The 25,326-nt window shown below is 38.8% G+C and overlaps 1 protein-coding gene across 2 annotated transcripts in view; it reads left to right on the top strand.

Annotated features, from left to right (window-relative positions):
* The window catches only part of LOC104902583 (uncharacterized), a 34,821-nt gene extending 9,548 nt beyond the window's left edge, over positions 1–25,273 (top strand). For both annotated transcript variants that reach the window (XM_010690402.4, XM_048636756.2), the window contains 11 exons: positions 1,342–7,334; positions 8,051–9,504; positions 9,639–9,902; positions 11,365–11,579; positions 13,526–13,797; positions 14,927–17,951; positions 18,040–18,172; positions 21,681–22,201; positions 22,284–23,192; positions 24,012–24,194; positions 24,576–25,273. In XM_010690402.4, coding sequence (XP_010688704.2) covers positions 1,342–7,334; positions 8,051–9,504; positions 9,639–9,902; positions 11,365–11,579; positions 13,526–13,797; positions 14,927–17,951; positions 18,040–18,172; positions 21,681–22,201; positions 22,284–23,192; positions 24,012–24,194; positions 24,576–24,773 — 13,167 coding nt within the window. In that variant the 3' untranslated portion in view covers positions 24,774–25,273. The remainder of the gene's footprint in view (positions 1–1,341; positions 7,335–8,050; positions 9,505–9,638; positions 9,903–11,364; positions 11,580–13,525; positions 13,798–14,926; positions 17,952–18,039; positions 18,173–21,680; positions 22,202–22,283; positions 23,193–24,011; positions 24,195–24,575) is intronic.
* Positions 25,274–25,326: the final 53 nt, after the last annotated feature.

Genomic DNA, 25,326 nt, shown 5'->3' with positions numbered 1-25,326 from the left:
TATTGCAACATCACCCCTTTGACACATTATTGAAGAAAGCCATGTGAGGAGGAGAGATAGAGATAGATAAAAAGTGGGAACCATGTGATAGAAGAGAGATATAGAGAAAATATCACCAAATAAAAAAAATGGTACTCAAAATTAATGTGAAATTTTTGAAGAAGGCAAATGTTGCATTTAAAAGAACGGAGGAAGTATATGATAAAAGCAGATGCAAGTCAGTTGATGCTTGGTGGACCCCAATTACGGCAAATGCTAACCGATCCCATGAAATTGTAATGCTACTCAAAATTTTGGGTTGTATACTTGTATGAGGTGGATTCTTTTTAAAAATATTTTATTAGGTAGTTATTTTAAAAAGTGCCATTTGCTAGGTAGTTCTAAAAAAATTCATGGTTTTCCGCAACTAGTGCCTCTCATATTGTTGTGCAAGTATGACATAGATGGTAATGTTGGAAGCAAATTCTCTTGTTATTATCTCATTCGCGTATAGCTCATGTTTTGGGTTATTTTTGGCTAAAGCTTTTTGAACTTAATAGGATTGGAACTTTGGAAGGCCTGGTACCATAGATTGTTACTAATTACCCATAAAATTATGCCATCTATGTTGCTCACATTCGGGTACCCATGTCCGACACGGGTACGTGTCCAAGTGTCCGACTCGGCTATTTTTTGGAATTTTTTCTATTTTTTAGCCCAAAACAAAGTGTACTGGTGTCCCACCCATGTCCGAGTGTCGAGGATTCGACACGGGTACATGAGGTGAAATGAAGAGTCCGAGCAACATAGTATGCCATAACTCTGTGAAAAGTTTAATTTTCGTAGGAATGATGAGAAAGTATTCAAATATATAGTAATTAATGCCATTGTTTTGTCACTAGAAATGAATTAAGTAATCAAGTAAAGAAATATGTTAGCTTGTATACATTTTATAATATTCTATGTTTTGTGAATCACACAACTTGTAGTGTGTTTTTATTGTGTTTTTCTTGTTTCTTTGAACAACATCTATGTGAAGGCTTCAATAGGTCCAATATAGTTTTTGTGAAATACATATAAGATGGGGGAGGCACAAGAACCAAGGAGAGGAGAGAGATAGAGAGGAATAAAAAAGGGACCCATGAGATGAAGAGAGATAGAGAAAGAACTCAACGCCAAATAAAGTAATTTTGCATTTATTTGAAACTTCCGGATATGATAAGTATTATACTTATTTTAGAACGGGGGAAGTATAATTTATTTACCAGGAAGATTATCTTTTGAATACTCATGTTCCTATGTTGTGAGTTGGTCCTGTGATATATATGTCATTTACTAACGTCATTTCCTTCCATGGTATAGGGTGATGGTCTTAAGGATGGCCGAGCTTTCTGCTTTCTTCCATTGCCTGTAAGAACTGGGTTGACAGTGCAGGTGAATGGATACTTTGAAGTTTCATCAAATCGTCGTGGAATTTGGTATGGGGCGGATATGGATAGAAGTGGAAAAATTAGATCTATTTGGAACAGACTTCTTTTGGAGGATGTTGTTGCGCCGGTTTTTAAAACATTACTTCTTGGTGTGCAAGGAATTCTAGGTCCAACAAGCTCATATTATTCCCTATGGCCTATTGGTGACTTTGAGGAGCCATGGAGTATACTGATTCATCATATCTACAAAAGCATTGTTCAGTCTCCTGTCTTGTATACAGATGTCGGAGGGGGGAAATGGGTATCACCTACTGAATCTTTTCTTCATGATGAGGAGTATACTGATAAAGAGGAGCTCGCTAATGTCCTCCTGCAGCTGGGGAAGCACATTGTTCGTTTGCCTAATTCCTTGAGGAACATGCTTTTGAAGTCCACAACAGATTTTCAATGGAATGTGATCACCCCTGATACAGTGAGATGTTTCATCCGTGACTGCAATTCTGTAAGTAGTCTCAGCAGTGCTCAGAGAGTGCTTTTGTTAGAATATTGCCTTGAAGACCTCTTAGATTCTGATGTTGGAAGGTGTGCAAACAACTTGCCTTTGCTGCCCTTGGCAAATGGGAGCTTTGGATCTTTCTCCGAAGCTTCTAAAGGCATCTCTTTGTTCATTTGCAATGAGTTGGAACGCGAGCTGCTTCAACAGGTACCTGATAGAGTGATTGATGGGAATCTCTCTAACAAGATTATGAAGAGACTTTTAGGTGTTGCAGATTGCTCAGGGGCCAATCTAGTTGTGTTTAAACCTGAATACCTTGTTCAGTTATTGGACAAAATCATGCCTCCAGAGTGGAGATTTAAAAGTAAGGTTCTTTGGGAGCATGGAAGGGCTCAGAATAATCATCCAACTCCTTCGTGGTTTGTCATATTCTGGCAATATCTCAGATGTAATTGTGAAAACTTGTCTTTGTTTCATGAGTGGCCCATCTTACCATCCATTTCGGGGCATCTATATAGATCCTCCAAGCAGTCAAAATTGATTAATGTCGAAAGACTTTCTGAGAGATTGAAATGTGTTCTTGTCAAAGTTGGATGCAAGATATTTGATACTAAGTATGGAATTGAGCATCCTGATCTGTCATATTACGTTGGTGATGCAACTGGGCCAGCCGTACTGGAATCAATTTTTGATGTTGTCACTTCAAGTGGTGGTGTCGTGCTAACATGTCTTTTTGTGCTAGAAGCAGAAGACAGAAATGAGCTTCGTAACTTTCTTCTTGATTCGAAGTGGTATATTAGTGGGTATATGGGGGACTCTGATATATGGAAGTGCAAGAAGCTCCCCATTTATGCAGTATATGGTGAAGAATCTGATGATAACTTCCACTTTTCTGATCTAGTTGATTCTCAAAAATATCTGCCACCAAAGGATGTTTCAAATTGCTTTCTTGGAAGTGAATTCATTTCTAGCTCCTCTGATATTGAAGAAAATGTACTACAGAGATACTATGGTTTGCAGCGTATGGGCAAGGCACATTTCTATAGGAGGCAAGTGTTCAGTAGGATTAAAGATTTGCCAGCTGAGGATCGTGATAGCATCATGCTCTCTGTGCTAAAGGATTTGTCACATTTGTGCATTGAGGATTCAAGTTTTAGGGAAGCTATGAGGAATATAGAATTTGTCCCGACCCATACAGGTGCTATAAAGTGTCCAGGTGCTTTATATGACCCTAGAAATGAAGAGTTGCTAGCTTTGCTTGAAGATACTGACCTTTTCCCATGCGGTGCTTTCCAAGAATCAGAGATTTTAGATGTTCTACAGGGTTTGGGCCTCAGGACATCTGCATCTCCAGATACAGTATTACAGTGTGCTCGATATGTGGAACAAATAAAGCAAGGGGATCCAGAGAAAGCATATCTCAGAGGGAAGGTTCTTCTGGCATATCTGGAGGCAAATGCCCAAAGGTGGGCTGCTATTCGACTAAATGATGATCAAGGGACACTGAATAGAGTGTTTTCTAGAGCTGCAACTGCCTTCAGGCCTCGTAATATGAGAACCGACCTAGAAAAATTTTGGAACGATCTTCGGATGATTTGCTGGTGTCCAGTTATTGTTTCTGCTCCCTATCCAGCTATGCCCTGGCCTGGTGTGCCATCAGCTGTTGCTCCTCCGATGCTTGTTAGACCCAAAACAGACATGTGGCTTGTGTCAGCTAGTATGCGAATTCTAGATGGAGAATGTGCTTCAACAATCTTGTCCTATCAGCTTGGATGGTCTTCCGCTCCTGGTGGAAGTGTGGTTGCTGCGCAGATCCTTGAGCTTGGAAAAGACAATGAGATTGTGACTGATCAAGTCTTCCGGCAGCAGTTAGCCCTTGCCATGCCAAGGATATATGCCAGACTAACAGATATCATTGGTTCGGATGAGATAGACATTGTTAAGGCTGTTCTGGAAGGATGCCGTTGGATTTGGGTGGGGGATGGTTTTGCAACTGCAGAAGAGGTCGTCCTAAATGGTCCTTTACATTTGGCTCCGTATATTCGTGTTATACCTATTGATTTGGCTGTATTCAAGGAACTATTTTTGGAGCTTGGCATCAGGGAATTTTTAAATTTTGGCGATTATGCCAAGATATTATGTAGAATGGCTAAGCGGAAAGGGAATGATTCTTTGACTGGAGAGGAACTCACGGCTGCTATTCTTGTTGTGCAGCATTTGGCTGAGGCTGCATTTAATGAAAAGCATGTGATTATCTACTTACCTGATGCTTCAGGTCGACTCTTGCCTGCATCAGATTTAGTTTATAATGATGCTCCCTGGTTGCTCGGATCGGAAGATTCAGACGGTACATCAAATCATGCATCTACCCTCTCGTTGAGTGCAAGACAATCTGTTCAGAGATTTGTGCATGGGAACATATCAAATGATGTCGCGGAGAAGCTTGGTGTCTGCTCACTACGGAGGTCATTGCTAGCTGAGAGTGCTGATTCGATGAATTTGAGCCTATCTGGGGCAGCTGAAGCATTTGGTCAGCATGAAGCGTTGACCACCAGGCTGAAACATATACTTGAGATGTATGCTGATGGACCTGGAATTCTTTTTGAGCTAGTACAGAATGCTGAGGATGCTGGAGCCTCAGAGGTTATCTTTCTACTGGATAAAACTCACTATGGAACTTCATCGTTGCTTTCACCTGAGATGGCCGACTGGCAGGGCCCTGCTTTATATTGTTATAATGACTCCATCTTCAGCCCACAGGATCTTTATTCTATCTCACGTATTGGTCAAGATAGCAAACTGGAGAAGCCTTTTGCAATTGGTAGGTTCGGACTAGGATTCAATTGTGTATACCATTTTACCGATATTCCTTCATTTGTATCGGGGGAAAACATTGTGATGTTTGATCCACATGCATGTAACTTGCCTGGTATCTCCCCCTCTCATCCTGGATTGCGTATTAAGTTTGTAGGGAGAAGGATTCTGGAACAATTTCCAGATCAATTCTCACCATTTTTGTACTTTGGCTGTGACTTGCAAAATCAGTTTCCTGGAACACTCTTCCGGTTTCCTCTTAGAACAGCCAGCACTTCCCCTCGAAGCCAAATAAAACAAGAAGGATATGCACCTGAAGATGTCATGTCTCTATTCTCTTCATTTTCCAAGGTTGTTTCTGAGACTCTTCTTTTTCTACGCAGAGTGAAATCCATATCTTTATATGTGAAGGATGGATCTGATACAGAGATGCAACTGGTGCACAGAGTGCAAAGGCATACGTTCCTTGAGCCAGAACGTCCCCTGCATGGCCTTGATTATATGTTTGATTACCTTAATGGGACCCAGATGTGTAAGGTGGATAAAAAACAGTTTCTTGATAAGTTGAGAGGATATGGAGTTGAAAATTTCCCCAGGAGATTACAAAAGGTTGTGGTTAGAGAACAATCCTCATCTGATATTATGTCACATATATGGATGATGAGTGAATGTTTAGGTAGTGGACAGGACCAAAAGTCTGCAGGTACCCAATTAAACTCTCAGAAGGGCCTTCCATGGTCAGCTGTTGCTGCCTACTTGCAGTCTTCTAAGTTTGATGCTGGCTCTTGTGATTCCACACTGGTTGAAGGATCTCTTACCATTTTGCCTGGCACTTCACAAGATGGGGAACTATCTGCTCATTGTCGAAGTAATTTTGAGGGTCGTGCCTTCTGCTTTTTACCTTTGCCAATAAGCACTGGTCTTCCAGCACATGTCAATGCATTTTTTGAATTATCATCTAATAGGAGAGATATTTGGTTTGGCAATGACATGTCAGGTGGTGGAAGAAAACGTTCCGACTGGAATATTTACCTTCTTGAGCATGTTACCGCCCCAGCATATGCTTACTTGCTTGAAAAGCTGGCTATGGAAGTTGGTTCTTCTGATCGGTTCCTCTCTTTTTGGCCGACAAGATTAGGAGGAGAACCTTGGTCATCTGTAGTGCGGAAGCTATACATGTTTATTGCGGATATTGATGTTCGTGTTCTACACACAAAAGCTAGAGGCGGTCAGTGGATCTCAGCGAAGCAAGCTCTATTTCCTGATTTTACTTTTGAGAAGATGCCTCATCTTGTTGATGCATTATCGGATGTAGGCCTACCCCTGGTCACTGTTTCGAAGACACTTGTTGAGCGATTTGTGGAAGTCCGGCCTTCATTACATTTTTTAACACCTCAGCTGCTTAGGATGCTGTTGATTCGACGCAAATGTAAATTTACTGAGAGAATTGCATTGAATTTGACACTTCAGTATTGCTTATTTGACTTGGAAAAACCGGTTCAGTCTAAGTGTTTGTACGGTTTACCTTTGATACCGTTGGCAAATGGCTCATCTACAACATTTAATCCAAGAGGTGTGGATGAAAGAATTTACATTGCTCATGGAAATGATTACGATCTTCTCAAAGGTCCGATTCCGAGTCAATTGGTTGACAAGGCAATTCCGGAAGAAGTTTACTTGAAGTTATGTGACATAGCACAAAATGAGGATTCAAATGTATCCTTTCTGACTTGTCATCTGCTTGAGAAGCTTCTCCTTCGGATACTTCCTGTGGATTGGCAAAATGCTAAAGAAGTCAAGTGGATCCCTGGTCATGTTCAGCAACCCTCTGTAGATTGGATGAGATTGTTCTGGAGTTACCTAAGTTCAAGTTGTGATGATCTCTCAGTGTTCTCTAAGTGGCCTATCTTGCCAGTTGGAAATGATCATCTCATGCAGCTTGCTAAGAACTCAAATATTATTGAAGATGAAGGATGGAGTGAAAATATTTCATCATTGTTGTTGAAAGTAGGTTGTCTATTTCTTAGACGTGACTTCCCTATCGAACATCCACAGTTGAAGAACTATGTTCAGGCACCCACTGCAGCTGGTATTCTTAACGCCTTGCTGGATGTAGCTGGTACGGTAGATAATGTTGACGGGCTCTTTCCTGATTCCTCAGAAAGAGAATTGCATGAATTAAGAAACTTTATTTTGCAGTCCAAGTGGTTCTCTGAAGATGAAATGCATTGCACAAATATCGAGGTTATCAAACATATTCCTATGTTTGAATCATGCAGAAGCCGAAAACTAGTCAGCTTGAGTAAAGGTATCAAATGGCTTATACCAAGTGGATTACGTGAGGATCTTTTGGATGACGACTTTGTCCGTGCTGAATCAGAGGGAGAACGAATCATATTGAGCAAATATCTGGATGTTCAAGAATTTTCCAAGGCAGAATTCTATAAGCATTATGTGCTGAATCGCATGTCAGATTTTCTTTCATCACAAGGAGCTCTTTCTACTATTTTACATGAAGTAAAACTGTTGGTTGAGGAGGATGTTTCAACTAAGGATGCACTTTCAATCACTCCATTTGTTTTAGGTTGCAATGGTTCTTGGCAACAGCCATCCAGGTATGACTTAATTTTATAAGCCACCTTCGTCCTTTTTGTTTATAAATTTTTATAAAGCAATTGATAACTTTAAATGTTTTTCCTATTTCTCCATGGGATGTCTCAGAAAGTTGTTTCTGTTGGGAATATTACCTTTATTGGACAAGAAAAAGTAAGAGAGAAGTACTAGAAAGTAAGAGAAGTTTTAGAAAGCCAAAGATAGATTGCCAAAAGTGAGTTTATCACTTTATTTTGGTTTCTTCCCACATTCCCTCTCTGAGGAACTTAAAGATACGGAGGGAGTATATGCCTCTTCCCTGCTCCATTTTAAATTTTTTAACTATAATTAAGTGATGCTTCTGGTTCACTAAGCATAGGGAGAATAAATTGTTTCAAAGAAAAGCTTATCTAGCTTCTGTTTTTATATTTGGGTCAGAAAACTCCCGTTTTTTTTAAATTTCTCTTTCCGGGTAGACATTGGTTATTGTAATGTATGGTTTTCATGCAAATTCTTGATGCAAAGGCTCTTTGTGGTTTTCTTTTCTGTTACTATGCAAAAATTGGCGTTACCATATTTTTTATTTTTTGTTTTGTGAGGTTACGTCTTCTGTCATCTTTTACCTGCATTTTCAATTTATTATATTCTTTTATCTGGTAAAAGAAGCTATAGACAGAGATATTTTTGTTCACAATATTTCTGAGTATTTGCTTCCTGGGGAAATGGAAAAAATCGACAGGCTTTATGATCCTCGGGTTCCTGAGCTGCACCTGCTACTGCACAAAGAAGTTTTCTTCCCTGCTAAAGAATTTTCTGATCCTGAGACACTGGATATGTTGTCTAGCCTAGGATTACAGCAGAGCTTAGGTTATACTGGGTTACTTGATTGTGCAAGGACAGTTTCACTTCTAAATGATTCAAGGGACTCAGAAACTATTCCTTACGGAAGGAGGTTGCTTGCCTGTTTGGATGCTCTAGGTCCAAAGCTTTCAACTGAAGAGGGAGAAAAGTCTTCGGAGTTGTTTGGAGAAGGTCTTGACTCTTCAATTTGTAAAGATGATTGTGATGTTGGTGCTTTTATAGGTAGCTTGGTAGATGGTAAACCACAAGAAGAATTTTGGTCAGAGCTTAAATCTATTAAATGGTGTCCAGTCTATGTTGATCCACCTCTGCAAGGTCTTCCATGGAAAAATTCTAGTGATCTTGTGGCAACCCCCAGCATGGCAAGACTTAAGTCAGACATGTGGATAGTGTCATCTACTATGTATGTATTAGATGCTGAGTGCTGCTCCACGTATGTAAAGTGTAAATTGGGTTGGATGGATTGTCCTGGTGTGCAAGTTTTATCAACTCAACTGATTGAACTGAGCAAATCATATTGTCAGCTCAAGTTAGATTGTGCTGTTGATCCTGCTTTTGATGCTGAGATGCAGAAGGGAGTTATGTCAGTTTATACATTGATGCAAGAGTATATCAATACTCAAGATCTTGTGCTACTGAAGTCAGCTCTTGAAGGAGTTTCTTGGGTGTGGATTGGTGATGGCTTTGTGTCCCCAAATGATCTTGCATTTGACTCGCCTGTCAAATTTCATCCTTACTTGTATGTGGTTCCATCTGAGTTGTCAAGCTTTAGAGATCTTTTTTTAGCTTTGGGTGTGAAACTTAGTTTTGAGGTTTCTGACTATTTCCGTGTTCTGGAAAAGTTACAAACTGATGTAAAAGGATCTCCACTATCAGATGATCAGTTATGTTTTGTACTTTGTGTTCTTGAAGCTGTTGCAGACTGTTTTTCAGACTTGCCTCCAGCCGAAGTTTCAAGTGCTCATTTACTAATTCCAGATGCTTCTGGTGTTTTGATGTATTCAAAAGATCTTGTTTTCAATGATGCACCGTGGATGGCAAACAACATTTCAATTGGAAAAAACTTTGTGCACCAAAAAATAAGTGATGATTTGGCATCAATTTTGGGTGTGCAGTCACTTAGGTGTATGTCTTTGGTTGATGAAGAGATGGCGAAAGATTTGGTTTGCATGGATTTTGCTAGAATTAGCGAGCTTTTGACGCTATATGCTAGTGAGGATTTTCTATTGTTTGACCTCCTTGAGTTGGCAGATAGCTGCAACACAAAGAAGATGCACATAATCTTTGACAAAAGGGAACATCCTCGCCAATCTCTGTTGCAACATAATCTAGGTAAGCAACATTGTAGGTCTATAATAGAAATTCCTTATCTCGTCTTAAACATAACTGAACACTCATTTAGCAAATATTATGATCAAGACCTTTTTCGAAAACAAAAATTCAGTTTCTCTTGTAATGATGTGCAGGTGAACTTCAAGGGCCTGCTTTACTTGTTGTCTTTGAAGGGGCTGGCTTAAGTAGGGAGGAAGTTACTAGCCTGCAATTCCTTCCTCCTTGGAGACTCCGGGGCGATACTCTTAATTATGGTTTAAGTTTGCTGAGCTCTTTTTCTGTTTGTGATCTCCTATCGGTAATGTCTGGGGGATACTACTATATATTTGATCCCCGTGGTCTGGTGCTTGCTCCTTCCTCAAGTCACTCGCCTGGAGCAAAAGTGTTCTCTTTGACTGGTAAGTATTTGTTACCCTTTCTGCTGCTGTTGCTGCCTCTTTTTATGCCTGTATGATAATGCTTTAATTGTCACAAGGAGATATTTTGTTGTGATGGGATTTTTAAAAAATAATATACACGCTGTTAAATGGCTTGCATTATTAAGAAAAAGTCAAAGGTCCATGAGAAGTAAAGAAGTCAATTATATAGGTGTCAAATATTTGGGTACGTATGTGATCTCATAACAATCGGCCAGTGAAGTTCAGTCAAGTTTCACTTTATGCGTCCACTATACACTAGATTTGAATATTGCAAGTATATAGTATTTTTTTTATCCTTCTTATCCCTGAAAGCTAGAGTTATTCTGAAAAATCTGGCATTTTCCCGTGCGATGTCTCAATCTCCAATGAAATGTCGAATAATCTTCAGAACTTGGTAACTACTTTCTCTCATACAAAAGCAGTTAACCTCAATTGGAGAGAGTTGTTACAATGAGCTATATTGGTTTTTAGTTGGTCTAGAGTTTAAAGACTAAGGCATAGGCAATTCAGCCATTGCGGGAAGCTAAGGCAACTATAGGGAAGATGTGATTTGTGCTAGAAGTAAGACCAGCTTCACCAATGGTCTTTCTGAAAATAGCAACATTAATTATAAATTTGAAAATACAAAATAATGAGGTATGAGGGAGAATATATGGTGGGGTATAGTAAAAGTAGGACGGAGAAAAGGTGAGCGAACCTCACTCTTGGGGGGGGGGGTGGATGGAGAAGGTTGAAACAAGTGTTGGTCCTTGTTGGAATTTGAAAAGTGATGTGTAAGGAGGAGAGGAGAGGAGAGAGAATTTAAGATTAGGTCTAGGACTAGAAGAGGAGAGAGAATATGGGAAGTGATGGTACATGCTCTAAGAGGTAAGAACTTGTCCCTTGATGAATGAGCTGTAAACCTAGTCGAGGAAAACCATAATCACACACCTTCCGTGTATCAAACTCTTGATTCCAATGAAGATTATGCTTTCCTTTTTTCCTGAGTAAGTATGTAGTCTATTTGACTTAAGGTCTTGTCTATTGCATCCACAAGCTTCATACAGTCTTGTTTAAAAGTGCTTGGTCCACACTACTGCTGCTATTGCTTGTACTACTCTGGTAATTCTCATTATTGTTTTTTTTGTAATTTGTTGCTGAATTTGAATCTTCCGGTTTCGAAATTATATTATTGGACCGACCTGAATGCTTTGTTTGTTATGTTTTTTTAATCATTTATGTTGGCAAGTATCAATCATCCGGTTAGGTGGAGTCAGAAAGTTGGTTTGGGTGTAGTCCTTTTTGTTTTCCTAAACTGACGGTTCATGATTTTTAGTTACAAGGTGCATTATCAGCTGATTAATTTTAGTATCATTCCTGAGGTTTTAGGATCTCGGCTTTTCAGCTGCATAGATACAGACATATGGTTGATGAAATGAAGCTTCTTCTTATGTCATTTTAGGTACTAATTTGACTGAACGGTTTCAAGATCAATTTTCTCCTATGCTTGTGGGCCAAGATATGTTCTCATCTGAGATGACCGTTATCCGCATGCCACTTTCATCTGACTTCATGAAGGAGGAACCTGATGCTGGGTTTCAGAAAATAAAGCGGATATATGACAAATTTGTGGAGCATGGATCTCGTGTACTTCTATCCTTGAAGTCAGTTTTACAGGTAATATATATTTTTTTAATTTCGTCATCTGTTGTCCTGGACTATAATCCTCGAGAACTGTATATCCATTAGTAGAGCGGATCAATTAAGTAACAAAGTCATTTATGTGAACTTATATGGTGTATATCTGCTTACAGAAAGAAGATACTTGCCATCAATAGCCTCTGAGCATTGATTTCTAGATGCAGCTTAGAAGCTCCATTAGTCCCTGTAGACCTTGTATTGAGGACTGCATCATGTGCTTAGGGATTGTGAGCTTCACCGAGTCAACAAGACCGCCTGGGTCTGACTATATTGAGTTCTCACTTTTTTATCTGCTGTCTTTAGCTCTGTACTATGTCGTACCATATCATACCATACCATTTTATACACATGGTACCTGAGGGCACATCTTCTTACTTTAAAGCAATCTCCACGAAGTTTTATCGTTATGTAAGGAGATGACCTGCAAGTTATGGGTTTTTAGGTTTATTTGGGCATCAATTTGTCTTTGGTCCTACTAGTTTAGTTTATTGGGAACAAGATCTGAGGAAAGATTCAAGGACTTGGGTTTGTGCAAATACAAGCAAACACCAACGAAGATCTGATTGAGGTGCTAAGTGCTCTGCATTGGCAACACCTGCCATATGTCCGTAGCAGTGGCTAAGTATCATACTTGGTCCCAAGCAGCCTAAGATTGCTTAGATTATCTATGGAAACGACATCAGAGCGTTAATCCTAGAAGGATGAGTTGCTTTACATGAACTCTTCTCCTCCACTCGACCTTATGCTCAATATAGTATGATCTTGGAGACCTAGCTTCCATGTCCTTTTTTAACCCCTTCTATGCATGGCAACCTTGGTCTACCCCGACTTCTAATATCTCTATATCCCAACTCTTTGTTCTCCTGACTGATTCCTCCTGATGTGGTGTGTATATGTTCACACTCCCATATCCGCTTCTCCTTCATCTAATCTTCGATAAGACATTGTTGCGAATCTTGCAGATTTTATTTCTAAACACCCACCCAAATGTACGTAGCTCTGCCACATTCATCTTTAGACATGATTTTTTTTAGCATAGAATCTCTAAAATTCTAAAATGGTGTTTCTGATGTGACTATTTGCAAATCTTTATCCATAACCATCTTACTAATTCGCTGGGAGTGTATGCGAATTGTGAATTGGTTCGAATGTTCCAGTTTGGAATTCGCCAATTAGCAATTCGTGGATAAAGGAGATCCCCCTAAAATCAAACCACTATGCAGCGAATCCCGTTCCCGAATTCGTTCCTCGTTCCAAAACGAATTATGAATTATGTGACACTAGTGTGGCCTAGTAAAATAGATACCTTGCAAAATGCTTAAATATAGGATCATATTCTTATAAATGAAAACCATTTCATGTGACCTTATAGAAGTTTGAAAAAGATACTCATTTCTTATATAGGAGGTCACTGACAAGTGGCTGGAGGTGCCATGTGGCTAGATTATAAGGTATAATGCTCTTAAAGATATAGCATAGAGGTCGCCTCCATGACTGAGAGATTATGGGTTTCTCTAAAATAATTTGATTCACTTGGCTGTTTTAGCACAATGCTCTTAGAAGTTAGTCTGCTGAATATCTTATCGTGCATGTAACAACAGAATATTGTTTCATTTCTTTAAATGCTGGATACTCTCAAATAAAACATGATGACTTACCTTGAATATTGCAGCACTTTATTTCTGCTTCCATGTTCCAGTGCTGTTTCAACTACATTTCGACTTGGAAACAAAATGCATCTCTAGACTCTAGAATAATTACATTCGATTGCTGTAGCTTTTAGTATCTTTTGTTTCAGTGGTGTGTTGCTGAGGCTTCATTGTTGATGCTCAAAGTTGAATTTATGACTGTTTCTTTCATCATTGTAGTTTAATTTTACCTTGGATTCTTGGTGATCATAAATTCATATGATCAATTTTTAGGTCACATTGTCCAGATGGGAGGAAGGAAACCTACAACCTTTAGAAGATTATTCAGTTTGTGTTGATTCATCATCTGCCAGAGTAAGAAATCCTTTTTCTGAAAAGAAATGGAGGAAGTTCCAAATATCTAGGCTGTTTAGCAGCTCAAATGCTGCCACTAAGATGAACGTCATTGACATCACCTGTCACCAAGGAGAAAGTAAAGTCGCTGATCGATGGGTCACTGTCCTCAGTATGGGTTCTGGACAAACAAGAAACATGGCCCTTGATAGGTAAGTCAAACAGATTTTAGTGAAAGATTGGTTTCTAATTCTGTTCATTCCTATATGACTATTATATACACGTTTAATATGACTCTCAAGTCTCAATGTCTTCTTTATGTTTAAGTTGCTTGCTGATTCCTTTCTGAGTAAAAAATATTTTTTGAGTCCACCGGCTAGCTTTTTCTATTTCGTAGTACTAACGTTGTTTATACTGCACTAAAGGACTAATCTTGGAGAATAATAGATATTATAACGTTGGTATTCACATGCCAGCAATTTAAAGTTTCAATCTATTATGCATGAGCTCTTCATTTCAGCTCAAGTACGCGTTCCGAAAACTTGGCTCTTTTGAGTGGACATGGAAACTTCCGCTTTGCTCCCAAAAGAGAAAATGAATGTTTCCTTGCTTATATATGCATGTATAACGATAGAAAGAATCTTTGTTCAAGTTTCTTGATCATATCTTTGGAAACTTGTAATTGTGTCCCAAGGTTTTGAATCTTGGATGCAGTTGCGATTGCGAAACTACTTTCGCAGGCATTGTAGACGGTTTATGGCTGTCGCAGCCTAATATCGTGGTTTCTGTAAGCTCAAAAAACTGTTATAACGCGGCTGCAATGCTGTGACGTGGCTGAGATATACCTGGTTGTGTCCTCCCATCTTCAGATTTAGAATTTTCAATGTCAGCCTCTAGGATCTAAACTCAAGTCTGCCACTCTTATCTAAGAATGAGTAGCATAGGTTTTTATTACATTGCATTTTCCTTTTTCTTTTTTTGGATTATTGGTGAATCATATCGAATGTTTGTAGTATGTGACTCGGACATGGTTACGTGCCTAAGTGACTGACTCATAATTATGAAAAGTTTCCATGATATTGGCCCAGACGAAATGTGAAGAACTTATACCCATGTCGGAGTGTCGAGGGTCCAACACGGGTACTTGAGAAAGTAAAATGGAAGAGCCTGAGGAACATAGTGTTCGTAAACCATGTTAATACCTCAATCACTATGATCACATGTTCATAATCAAGAAGATGAAAAGTGCCATGACCTTACTCTCTCTCTCAGATAAAGCATCGTTGTAATAACTTATCTATTCTCACATTTTAAAAATGTATATTTTCCTAATTTGCTCAGGCGTTATCTAGCATACAACCTCACACCTGTTGCTGGAGTTGCAGTTCATGTGTCCCGAAATGGTCATCCTGCCGACATATCTCATTCAAGCTGTGTCATGTCCCCTCTTCCTTTGTCTGCAAAGATAGACATGCCTGTCACAATGATGGGATATTTTCTTGTCCGTCACAATAGGGGTCGTTATCTATTCAAAGTTCAGGAAGGGCATGAAGCACAACCTGATGCTGGAAGTCAGTTGATAGAGGCTTGGAATAAAGAGTTGATGACTTGCATTCGTGATTCCTATATTGAGATCACTATGGAAATGCAGAAGTTGAGACGAGGATCTGCAGATGAGCCAAGTGCTGGCCAAGCAGTTGATCTTGCTTTAAAGACATTTAGTGATCATCTTTATTCTTTGTGGCCAAGATCAGATATGAATTCACTGAAAGATCAGGCTGATGGTAATAAGTTGGTTTCAGCAAGAGTGCCTAAAGCAGATTGGGAATGCATAGTTGAACGCGTAATAAGGCCATTCTATGTTCGCCTTGCTGACCTTCCGGTATGGCCATTGTATTCAGGAAGCCTTGTGAGAGTTGAAGAGGGTATGTTTCTGTCACAGCCTGGGAATGGAGTTGGTGATAGTTTGCTTCCAGCTACGGTTTGTAATTTTGTCAAGGAGCACTATCCAGTGTTTTCTGTACCATGGTATCTCATAAGTGAGCTTCAGTTGGTGGGAGTTACAGTTCGAGAAATAAAACCAAAAATGGTTCGTGATCTTCTTAGAGTTTCCTCAACATCTATGGTTGTCCGGTCAGTGGAGACATATGTTGATGTTCTTGAGTATTGCTTGTCAGACATCCACCTTCCTGAGTCTTCTGCTTCCAGTGAGGCTGACACATTAGTAGACTTGAACTCCCCACAAGAAAGTAGACTACTTGATGGAAGTTCTACATCATTGGCTAGCATCCGTGGACTTCATGGGGTATCCACTCATAGTACAACAACCTCAGGAGGGGATGCACTTGAAATGATGTCAAGTTTAGGAAAGGCCCTCTTCGACTTTGGACGAGGAGTAGTTGAAGATATAGGCAGAACTGGAGGTCCAACGGCTCAAAGGGATAGATTTACAAATGTTAATAGTTTCAATGTTTCCCGTGGTGGAAATAAGTTTCTGTCCATTGCAGCTGAGCTGAGAGGCTTGCCATGTCCCACTGCAGCGAACAATTTAGCAAGGCTGGGAATCACTGATCTTTGGGTTGGAAACGATGACCAGCAGATGCTATTACGTCCACTGTTGGAAAAATTTATTCACCTTAAGATATTGGACCGGCCTAGTTTAGCTGATCTTTTTTCTGATGACTCAGTACAGTCTTTGTTGAAATTGCACAAGCTTTCCCTTCATTTATTAGCTAATCATATGAGGTCGGTTTTCCATGAAAGTTGGGTGAACCATGTTATGAACTCGAATATGGCTCCATGGTTTTCTTGGGAAAATAACATGAATTCTGGTGGAGAAGCTGGTCCGAGTTCTGATTGGATTAGACTCTTCTGGAAAAACTTTGATGGATCAGCAGATGATCTTTCACTGTTTTCTGATTGGCCCTTAATACCTGCATTTCTTGGCAGGCCAGTCTTGTGCCGTATAAGAGAGCGTGATCTTGTTTTCATTCCACCCCTTTCTACGTGTGCATCTTCTGGCAACAGTGTCTTGGAAAGGGACACATCAGAAAACATGTTGAGTGGACTTTCTGTAGATCATCCATCTCTACCAGAAAGTGTTCGGCCGTACTCTTTTGCTTTTAGTGAGGCCCATAGTAGATACCCTTGGTTGTTGTCATTTCTAAACCAGTGCAATATACCTTTATATGATCCTGCTTTCTTGGATTGTGCGGGTCCGTGTAATTGCCTTCCCTCCAATGGCCAATCATTAGGACAAGTAATTGCTTCAAAACTTGTTATCGCTAAAAGAGCTGGTTATTTTCCAGTTCTTACCTCTTTTCCAGCTTCAGATTGCGAAGAGCTGTTCAATCTTTTCGTTACAGATTTTGTCTCTAATAGGTCCAACTATGGGAGAGAGGAGCTGGAAGTATTACGTGCATTGCCGATATATAAGACAGTAGTGGGATCGTATACACAATTACATGGCAACGACCTCTGTGTGATTGCTTCAAATTCTTTTCTGAGACCATTTGATGAGCGTTGTCTTTCCTATAGCATGGATTCTGATGAAAGTATGCTACTTCGAGCTCTGGGTGTTCCTGAGTTGCATGACCAGCAGATTCTAGTACAGTTTGCATTGCCTGGGTTTGAGAGTAAAAGTCAGACACAGAAGGAGGACATATTAATCTACATTTATATGAATTGGAAAGAGCTCCAAATTGAATCTTCTGTGGTGGATGCTCTCAAGGAGACTCGTTTCATAAGAAACGCTGATGAATTTTCTTTGGAGCTGTCGAAATCACATGCTCTATTTGATCCAAATGATGATTTATTAACCTCTGTATTTTCTGGTGAGCGAAAGAGATTTCCTGGGGAACGGTTCACAACAGAAGGCTGGCTTCAAATTCTGAGAAAGTTAGGTCTTCGATCATCCTCAGAAGCAGATGTGATGCTTGAATGTGCCAAAAGAGTAGAGTTTCTTGGTTCTCAGTGCATTAAACAAAATCAAGATCTTGGAGAGTTTGAAGAGGACACTGCTAGTTCTCATAATGAACTGTCTTCAGAGATATGTGCACTAGCTGAATCTGTTGTGGAAGCTGTATTTTCAAACTTTGCCGTGCTTTACAGCAACAGCTTCTGCAATGCTTTTGGTGAGATTGCTTGTATACCATCTGAAAGAGGTTTTCCTAATATTGGTGGTAAGCGGGGTGGAAAGCGAGTGCTTTCATCATATAGTCAAGCTATTTTGTTGAAAGATTGGCCGCTGGCATGGAGTTGTGCTCCCATCCTTTTGAGGCCTAATGTAGTTCCACCTGAGTACTCCTGGGGAGCATTATACCTGAGGAGCCCTCCGTCATTTTCTACAGTGTTAACACATTTGCAGGTATATTCTTGCATTTATTGGCCTAAATGAATTCGGTAAGAAAGGTAGACAACATAGCAGTTGATTTATCATTTTTCATTGCCTTAAGACTTTTGGAAAAGATGGTGGTGGGGATGCACTTGCACATTGGCCAACGGCTGCTAGCATGATGACTGTTGAGGATGCTGCATGTGAGGTCCTCAAATACCTTGCTAAAGTTTGGGATTCTCTCTCTTCTGCAGGTATCATCTTGTTAACCTCTTCTTAGTTAATTCATGTATTGGCTCGTCTTTTCCTTTCTTAGACCCTAAATGTGACATGTTTTTCTCCACCTTTTATGTTAGTTTTTCTGTACATTATAGTTATCAGATGTTTAGAGATTGTAAGGGCTGCGACACATGATCCTTTGCAAAGTTGTGTCTATCATACTTATAGCACCTTACTAAATTTTTTATGATAATGGCCCATGGTACATTCTTTATTGTAGATACAGGACTATATTCTGGCATACAATCACCTTCTTTGCTTTCATATATAATCCTCCTCCGTTCCATAATAATTGCAACATACCCCATTGACACATTTTTAAAAAAACCCATGTGAAGACGAAAGAAGGTGATTTTATGCCAGAATATAGTCCTGTATCAGATAGAGATAGATAAAAAGTGGGGGTCATGTGATAGGAGAGAGATAGAGAGAAGATATTACCAAAAATGCTGCAATTAATATGAAACTTCCCAATGCAATTAACAAAGACCGGAGGAAGTACTACTTGAATATTGTCTCAATCTTCTACAAGGTTTTATATATCTCATATACTAAATTCATTCTTGCAGTTTCTTTGCGTCTTTCAGGAATGTCTCTATTTATAATATTCAAATCCGAACTTCCTACAATTTTCTTCAATGGGATTTATATTATGCTGAAATTGTTGTGCCAGAATATTTTCACTTTGAAAAATATCTTCTAATAACTAATCTGCAATTTTCATAAATACGTATAACATCAGCTAAAAAAAGATATAACCTATGTAGTGTCATTTATTCCATGAGGAGAATAGTTCTTGTTGAGAGTCGCTTTGGTTGGTTGCTCTTTTGATCATTAAATGTTTGGTCCGGCAGAAGCTTTCACGTATGACATATCGTCTTTTTCTTCTTTTTGGTTATAGAACAAAGTTTTGGCTACAGTCATCATGGTGTAACTGTCACAGAATCACAATCTTACTCTAGCTTTGCTAAATGTGTGACATTGTCCTGTTGCTAGACTTTGACAAAGTGTGAAACCTTCAAAGTCCATATCTTTGTTGGAGTGAGTATTTGCCTTGGTATGTATATGTTTATCCGCATAATCAAGAAAAATTCAATGCTGCCAATGCGTGCATTATGCTCCTAGGAGAGCACAATGAGAATTGTGCTCCCACAGTACAAAATAGAACATTTAGGAATACGAAAACGAACATTTTACTGTTGAAGTAGAACATTACAAAAATTCACGTACGAAAACGAACATTTTACAGTTGAAATGAAACACTACAAGAATTCATTTACGAAAAAGAACATTTTACTGTTGAAGTGGAACATTACCAGAATTCAATTACGAAAAATGAACATTTTTGTTGTTCAAGTGGAACATTACTGGAATTCAATTACTTAAATAAAACATATGTTTATCAAATACTACCTCCGCTTCCTAAAGATCTTCCTTGTTACTCTTACTACAGATACCAATGAGAATCAAGTTGTGTGGGGTGTGGGGTGGGTAAAGTAGGAGAGAGAAAGGGGTTAAGATAAATAAACAAATAAAAAAGGGTTAAAGTAGGAGAGAGAAAGGGAGTAAAATTGAATTAATAATGTAATGGTGGATCATATGATAGGGACATGAGAGGATAAAAAGGGGAAAAAAATTCCAAATGAGGAATTAAGTAAAAGAGGGAAGATCTTTTGGAAACGCACTTAAACAGAAAGAGGGAAGATCTTTAGGAAACGGAGGGAGTATAGAACATATTTTTTTGTGGAAAATAAGTTTAAAAGAACATTTTTTAAAATAGAACATTTGCTTATCGAATTTAGAACACTTTTCACCAAAAATAGAACATAATTTTCTGCTGAAAAATAATCTTAAAACGAACATTTGTTGAAATAGAACATTTGCTTATTGAAAGTATGTTTATTGAAAATAGAACAATTTTTCCGGAAAATAGAACATATTTTTTGCTGAAAAATATGCTTAAAATGAACATTTGTTGAAATAGAACATTTACTCATCAAAAATGGAACAAATTTACTGAGTGCATGGTGTGCACCGTGCTCTTGGGAGCACAATAGAATTTTCAGAATGTTGCTCCAATTGCAGCTCATATCTTTTCACCTTTCTCTCCTTTATCCCTACTTACTTTACCTGCATTTGTCAGAACTTATCTTTCATTGTAGAACTTGATAACCTTATATGAACTCATTGGTCCTTGTCCTTAATAAATCTGAACTTATTCTCTTAAGGTCCTTATCCAAGTGTACATACACCAGCTCAAGAAAGATAACTAATTCTTGACATGGGAATCTCTCTTCCATGGGACATTTTCTGGGTTTTTTCCTTCCGTGTACACAATTATGTGGCCTAATTAACTGGTTTCAACCCTCCTGCAAATTAGGTTCCTTATCTTCCAAGTAACAAACACATGCGTGTCTAGTCAGGTCTAAGGCGTTGTTCTTTTGGGCTGAACTGAACGAACTGTGAGAGGAAACTAGCTGAGCTGAAATTGAACTGAACTGAACTGAAACTGTCCCTAAAAGAACAGGGCCTAAGTGCTGACTTAACTCATTTTTAACAAAAGACAAGGATTATGCAAAAAGAGACAACTAATGGACAAAACACATTGAGTTGATTAATACTTTCCGGCCCTAGCAACATCAGAGCCTGTACTGATACTGTTTTAACACTCCCTCCGTCTTTTATAACTTTACCCATTTTCCACTTTGGGATGTGACTAAATAGTTTATCCTTTTCCATATTTAATATGGGTCCAAATAATAATGTAGCTTTTAACTTCCCCAATTACTTTCTATCTCACTCTCCTCAATTCAATAATGAATATAAAATCATTTGATATCTATTTATGGCCCACTCCTCAATTAAAGGATCGTATTCAAGTAAACGTATCCATCTGAAGGTTTAAGATATGATACATCAAATGTATTTCACTTGACTATCACAAGTTAATTATAGAAGTCTGAGAGACGTATCTGGATTGTATGTGCTACTGTAATTGTTAAAGAACTTTAATAGGATGACATAATTATACTTTGAGTAATATTTTTTCTTCCATTAGTCACTTGCAGTTTACGCAACTGTTAGGCAAAAACATGACTGATATCTTGGTTTAGTACTGCACCTGGTGCAGTGAAACTGCTAGTTAAGAAGACATTGATAATCCTGTTTTCTTTTTTTGTTTCTCTCAGGTTTTCTTAACCAGTAATATACTATTCAAGTTTACTAGTTTCATAAGCTCGATTAATTGAAGTTCCATTATTGACTTATTGGAGTTCTTTTTTCTTTTTCCTTCTATTGAGCATACTAGTGCTTCAGTTGTTCCCTTGTCAATTAGTTCTCCTGAGAAAATTAGAAGCAGAACCCTATTAATACGCAATAAGTTTTTATATGTTATAGTGGTATTAGAGAATTAACTGTTTACCTTTTTTCTTTTTCATTATATCTTGAATCTATTATATATAGTCCATTTGATCCTCATTGCAGATCTACAAGAGTTGGAGAAGGTCGCTTTTTTGCCTGCAGCAAATGGTACTCGGCTGGTGAAAGCAAGTTCTCTCTTTGTGCGTCTGGGAGTAAACTTGTCCCCATTTGCATTTGAACTTCCATCTATATATCTCCCCTTTGTAAGGATCCTCAAAGACATGGGTTTACGGGAAACTCTTTCTGTATCCATTGCAAAGGACCTTCTTTTGAATCTTCAGAAAGCATGTGGATATCAACGTCTAAATCCGAATGAACTCCGTGCAGTAATGGAAATTTTACATTTCATTTGTGATGAAACTGATGATTCTAAATCAGAAAGGACTGACTGGGATTTCGATGCAGTAGTACCTGATGATGGTTGCAGACTTGTTCATGCAAGATCATGTGTATATATTGATTCCTGTGGCTCCCGTTTTGTAACATTTATAAATTCATCTAGACTCAGGTTTGTCCATGCGAGTGTTCCAGAAAGAACGTGTTTAACTTTAGGCATCAAAAAGCTATCTGATGTAGTTGTGGAGGTAGACAACCTGCTTAATAATAATTAAAACTCGTTTTTCAAGTGTATCTGATCCCTAATCTTTTGATGTTTGTATTTTTCAGGAACTAAATGTTGAGGTGCAAACTCTGGGAAGTATAGGGCCAATTTCATTGGCTTTCATGAGGAGAAAATTGTTGAGCAGATCATTTCAGGATGCAGTATTCAAAATTCTTAGAAATTTTAAAAGCAACATTCCGGCATATAATAATTTGTCACGAGAACAAGTGAATTATTTGCTCGAGGATGCTGCGGACAAGATGCAGTTTGTTCAGTCCATCTATACTCGGTTTCTGCTTCTTCCTGATTGCATTGACGTTACCTATGTTCCAAAGGGATCAACTCTTCCAGAGTGGGCTGTGGAACATGAGCATCGTGCTCTTTACTACATCAATAAAGGAAAGACCCTCGTTTTAGTTGCTGAACCTCCAGAATATATATCTGTTGTAGATGTAATTGCCATTGTTTTGAGTGATATTTTAGGCTCTCCTAGTCCATTGCCTTTTGGTGGTTTATTTCTCTGCCCGGAAGACTCAGAGAGTGCACTCACTGATGTTTTGAGAATTTGCTCTGAAAACAAAGGAAGAGAGACTATGAGGAATAACATTGACTTGTTAGGCAAAGATATACTTGCTCAAGATGCTCGTCAAGTTCAATTACACCCTTTAAGGCCATTTTATATGGGAGAAATAGTTGCTTGGCGGTCTCAAAATGGGGAGAAGTTGAAATATGGTAGAGTTCCAGAAGACGTTAGACCCTCATCTGGACAAGCGCTCTATCGTTTTGGAGTTGAAATTGCTCCTGAAGTGATAGAGACTCTTCTGTCTTCACAGGTCTTTTCGTTCAGAAGTGTATCATTCGACAATGAGGGCTCATCAGTAATGTTGCCAGATGTCAACAATGTGGTGTCTCAAAATGCAACGCGTGCCCAGGTTCCAGAGGATACAAGAAGAGACAAGATTACTTCAATACAGGTATGGTTTTTCTTAAGATATCTTTTCATATTTGCTGTTTCCACACCTTAGACGAGCATGCCAGTCTGAGCAAGAGGTGAGGTAGATGGGGAAGAGCAAATGAAGGGAACATCCTTTCTCATATTTAGATTAGGGCATCAGCACATTTTATCCAAAAACATTATTGTATTGATAATAATTTTAGATAAGAATATTAATGTTGTTGGTATGTGTGTGTGCACGCACACCAAGGTAAAATATTGCGGATGCTGTCACGTTGTTGGGGTGTGTGTGTGCGCTTGCGCGCCAAGGTAAAATATTATATGTTCTTCATTGATACGGAGAATCTTTACAACTATCATACTACATTCAAGTTTGTATATGCCAACAAAGTTAAAAGTAAAAGTTGATTCATGCTACCTTTAATTAATGATATTAAACTTAAAACTGGTCTCCACTACTACTGATTACTGAACCCTTGTCAATAATGAAAGTAAAAGAGATAATAAGTTCGTGATACATCCTTAAATTACAAAACAAATGACTTTTTTTTGGTTTCACATCTTATTTTCTCTAGTATATTGTTAAATGTAGTTAACAACCCATTCCATTCACATGCACGCGCGCACTGTTTGCAGTATACATCATCTTGATATCCCGAATACTTTCGTGGCTGTATTCATATTGAGTTTTTGTTTGTTTCTACTGCTGTCATCCTCTCTGTTTGCTGTTCTTGTATATGAGACTATGTCAGATTTGCTAGTTCATTTGACAATTTGATGTTTTAGAAACTTCCCTGGATTTAGCTGAAAATTTGCTGATGAAACATTCCTTGGGCAGTTGCAAACAGGGAAAGATCTCCAGTATGGGCGAGTTGCACCTGCAGAATTGGTGCAGGCGGTTCATGAGATGCTCTCTGCTGCAGGGGTCAGTATTGACATGGAAACACAGACATTGCTACGTACGAACTTGACTTTGCAGGAGCAACTTAAGGATTCTCAGGCTGCATTCCTGCTTGAACAGGTCTTTAATTTTCTATCCTTGTATATTTTTAGAAGAAAAAAATGGAAAAAAAAAAATTGCTACAATTTGCTTGAAAGATTGATGACTTCGTAACATTGATGCCTCAACTATTGAAGAATTTCCAAAAGTTGGTTCACCCAAGTCATACCAAGCTCAAGCCTCATATTCTGAAAGATTTTCCCGCAGCTTGGGTCAATATCACCTACTGATGCTAAGTTTAAAGTATCGCCACTATTTTAATTATGTGTAACAAGCACCAACCCCTCAACGTACAATATAAGTACAACAATTGCACCCAAGTCTCAAATGTTTTTTCTTGCGTATATTCAAAATATTTGTATGTTCTATATTTGATGAGATGCTTTTGCTAATAAAACGCAGGACAAGGCTGATACTTTGGCTAGAGAAGCTGATACGGCCAAAGCAGCATGGCAGTGCCGGATATGTTTGAGTGCAGAAGTAGACGTTACACTCGTTCCTTGTGGACACGTGCTTTGTCGTAGGTGCTCCTCTGCTGTTTCTAGGTGTCCTTTCTGCCGTATCCAGGTTTCAAAGACGCTAAAGATTTTCCGGCCATGAAACTGCGATTGCCGCCTCAGCACACAAATGCTATTTGTTTTTTGGGTCAGTGAGTGGAAGGAGTCAAGGAACTGCAGAATTTTTCTAGGCCTTGACTGTTGAAACGATGTAGAGATAGTGGTACCTTTGCCTCTGCTTGCTCTGCTGTTCACGCGGTTGATCCAGTTGGTTTCAGAAAGAAGGGTAGCATCCCAGCCTCTTTCCAGCAGCGCATTCTGACGAGATTCGTCTTTCTTTTTACTTACTTGAAAATGGCCAAACCCGGATTTCGTCTTCCTTTTGATTTTTCTGGTCTTCAAGCCTGCCTTCATCACCATACAAAGGGGACAGTTGATAAACAGTCGAGAACGAAATCCAAGGTGAAAGAGAGGAATATATAGCTTCAGCTTCATTTTTTTGTATAGTGTACACTGTACAGTATATAGAATATAGCCATATAGGTGTAACTTGTGTCGTAACGTGGGTTGTTATTACTGTATATTATAAACCATTCTCATCCACTTTGATGGCGAACAGCCGTGACTCGATTCAAAAATGCGCACCACGACAGCTA

The sequence above is a fragment of the Beta vulgaris genome, chromosome 9, assembly GCF_026745355.1.
Source record: "Beta vulgaris subsp. vulgaris cultivar EL10 chromosome 9, EL10.2, whole genome shotgun sequence".
Classification (NCBI taxonomy): domain Eukaryota; kingdom Viridiplantae; phylum Streptophyta; class Magnoliopsida; order Caryophyllales; family Amaranthaceae; genus Beta; species Beta vulgaris.
The sequence above is the reverse complement of the archived record's forward strand: the minus strand, read 5'-3'. Positions and strand labels throughout refer to the sequence as shown.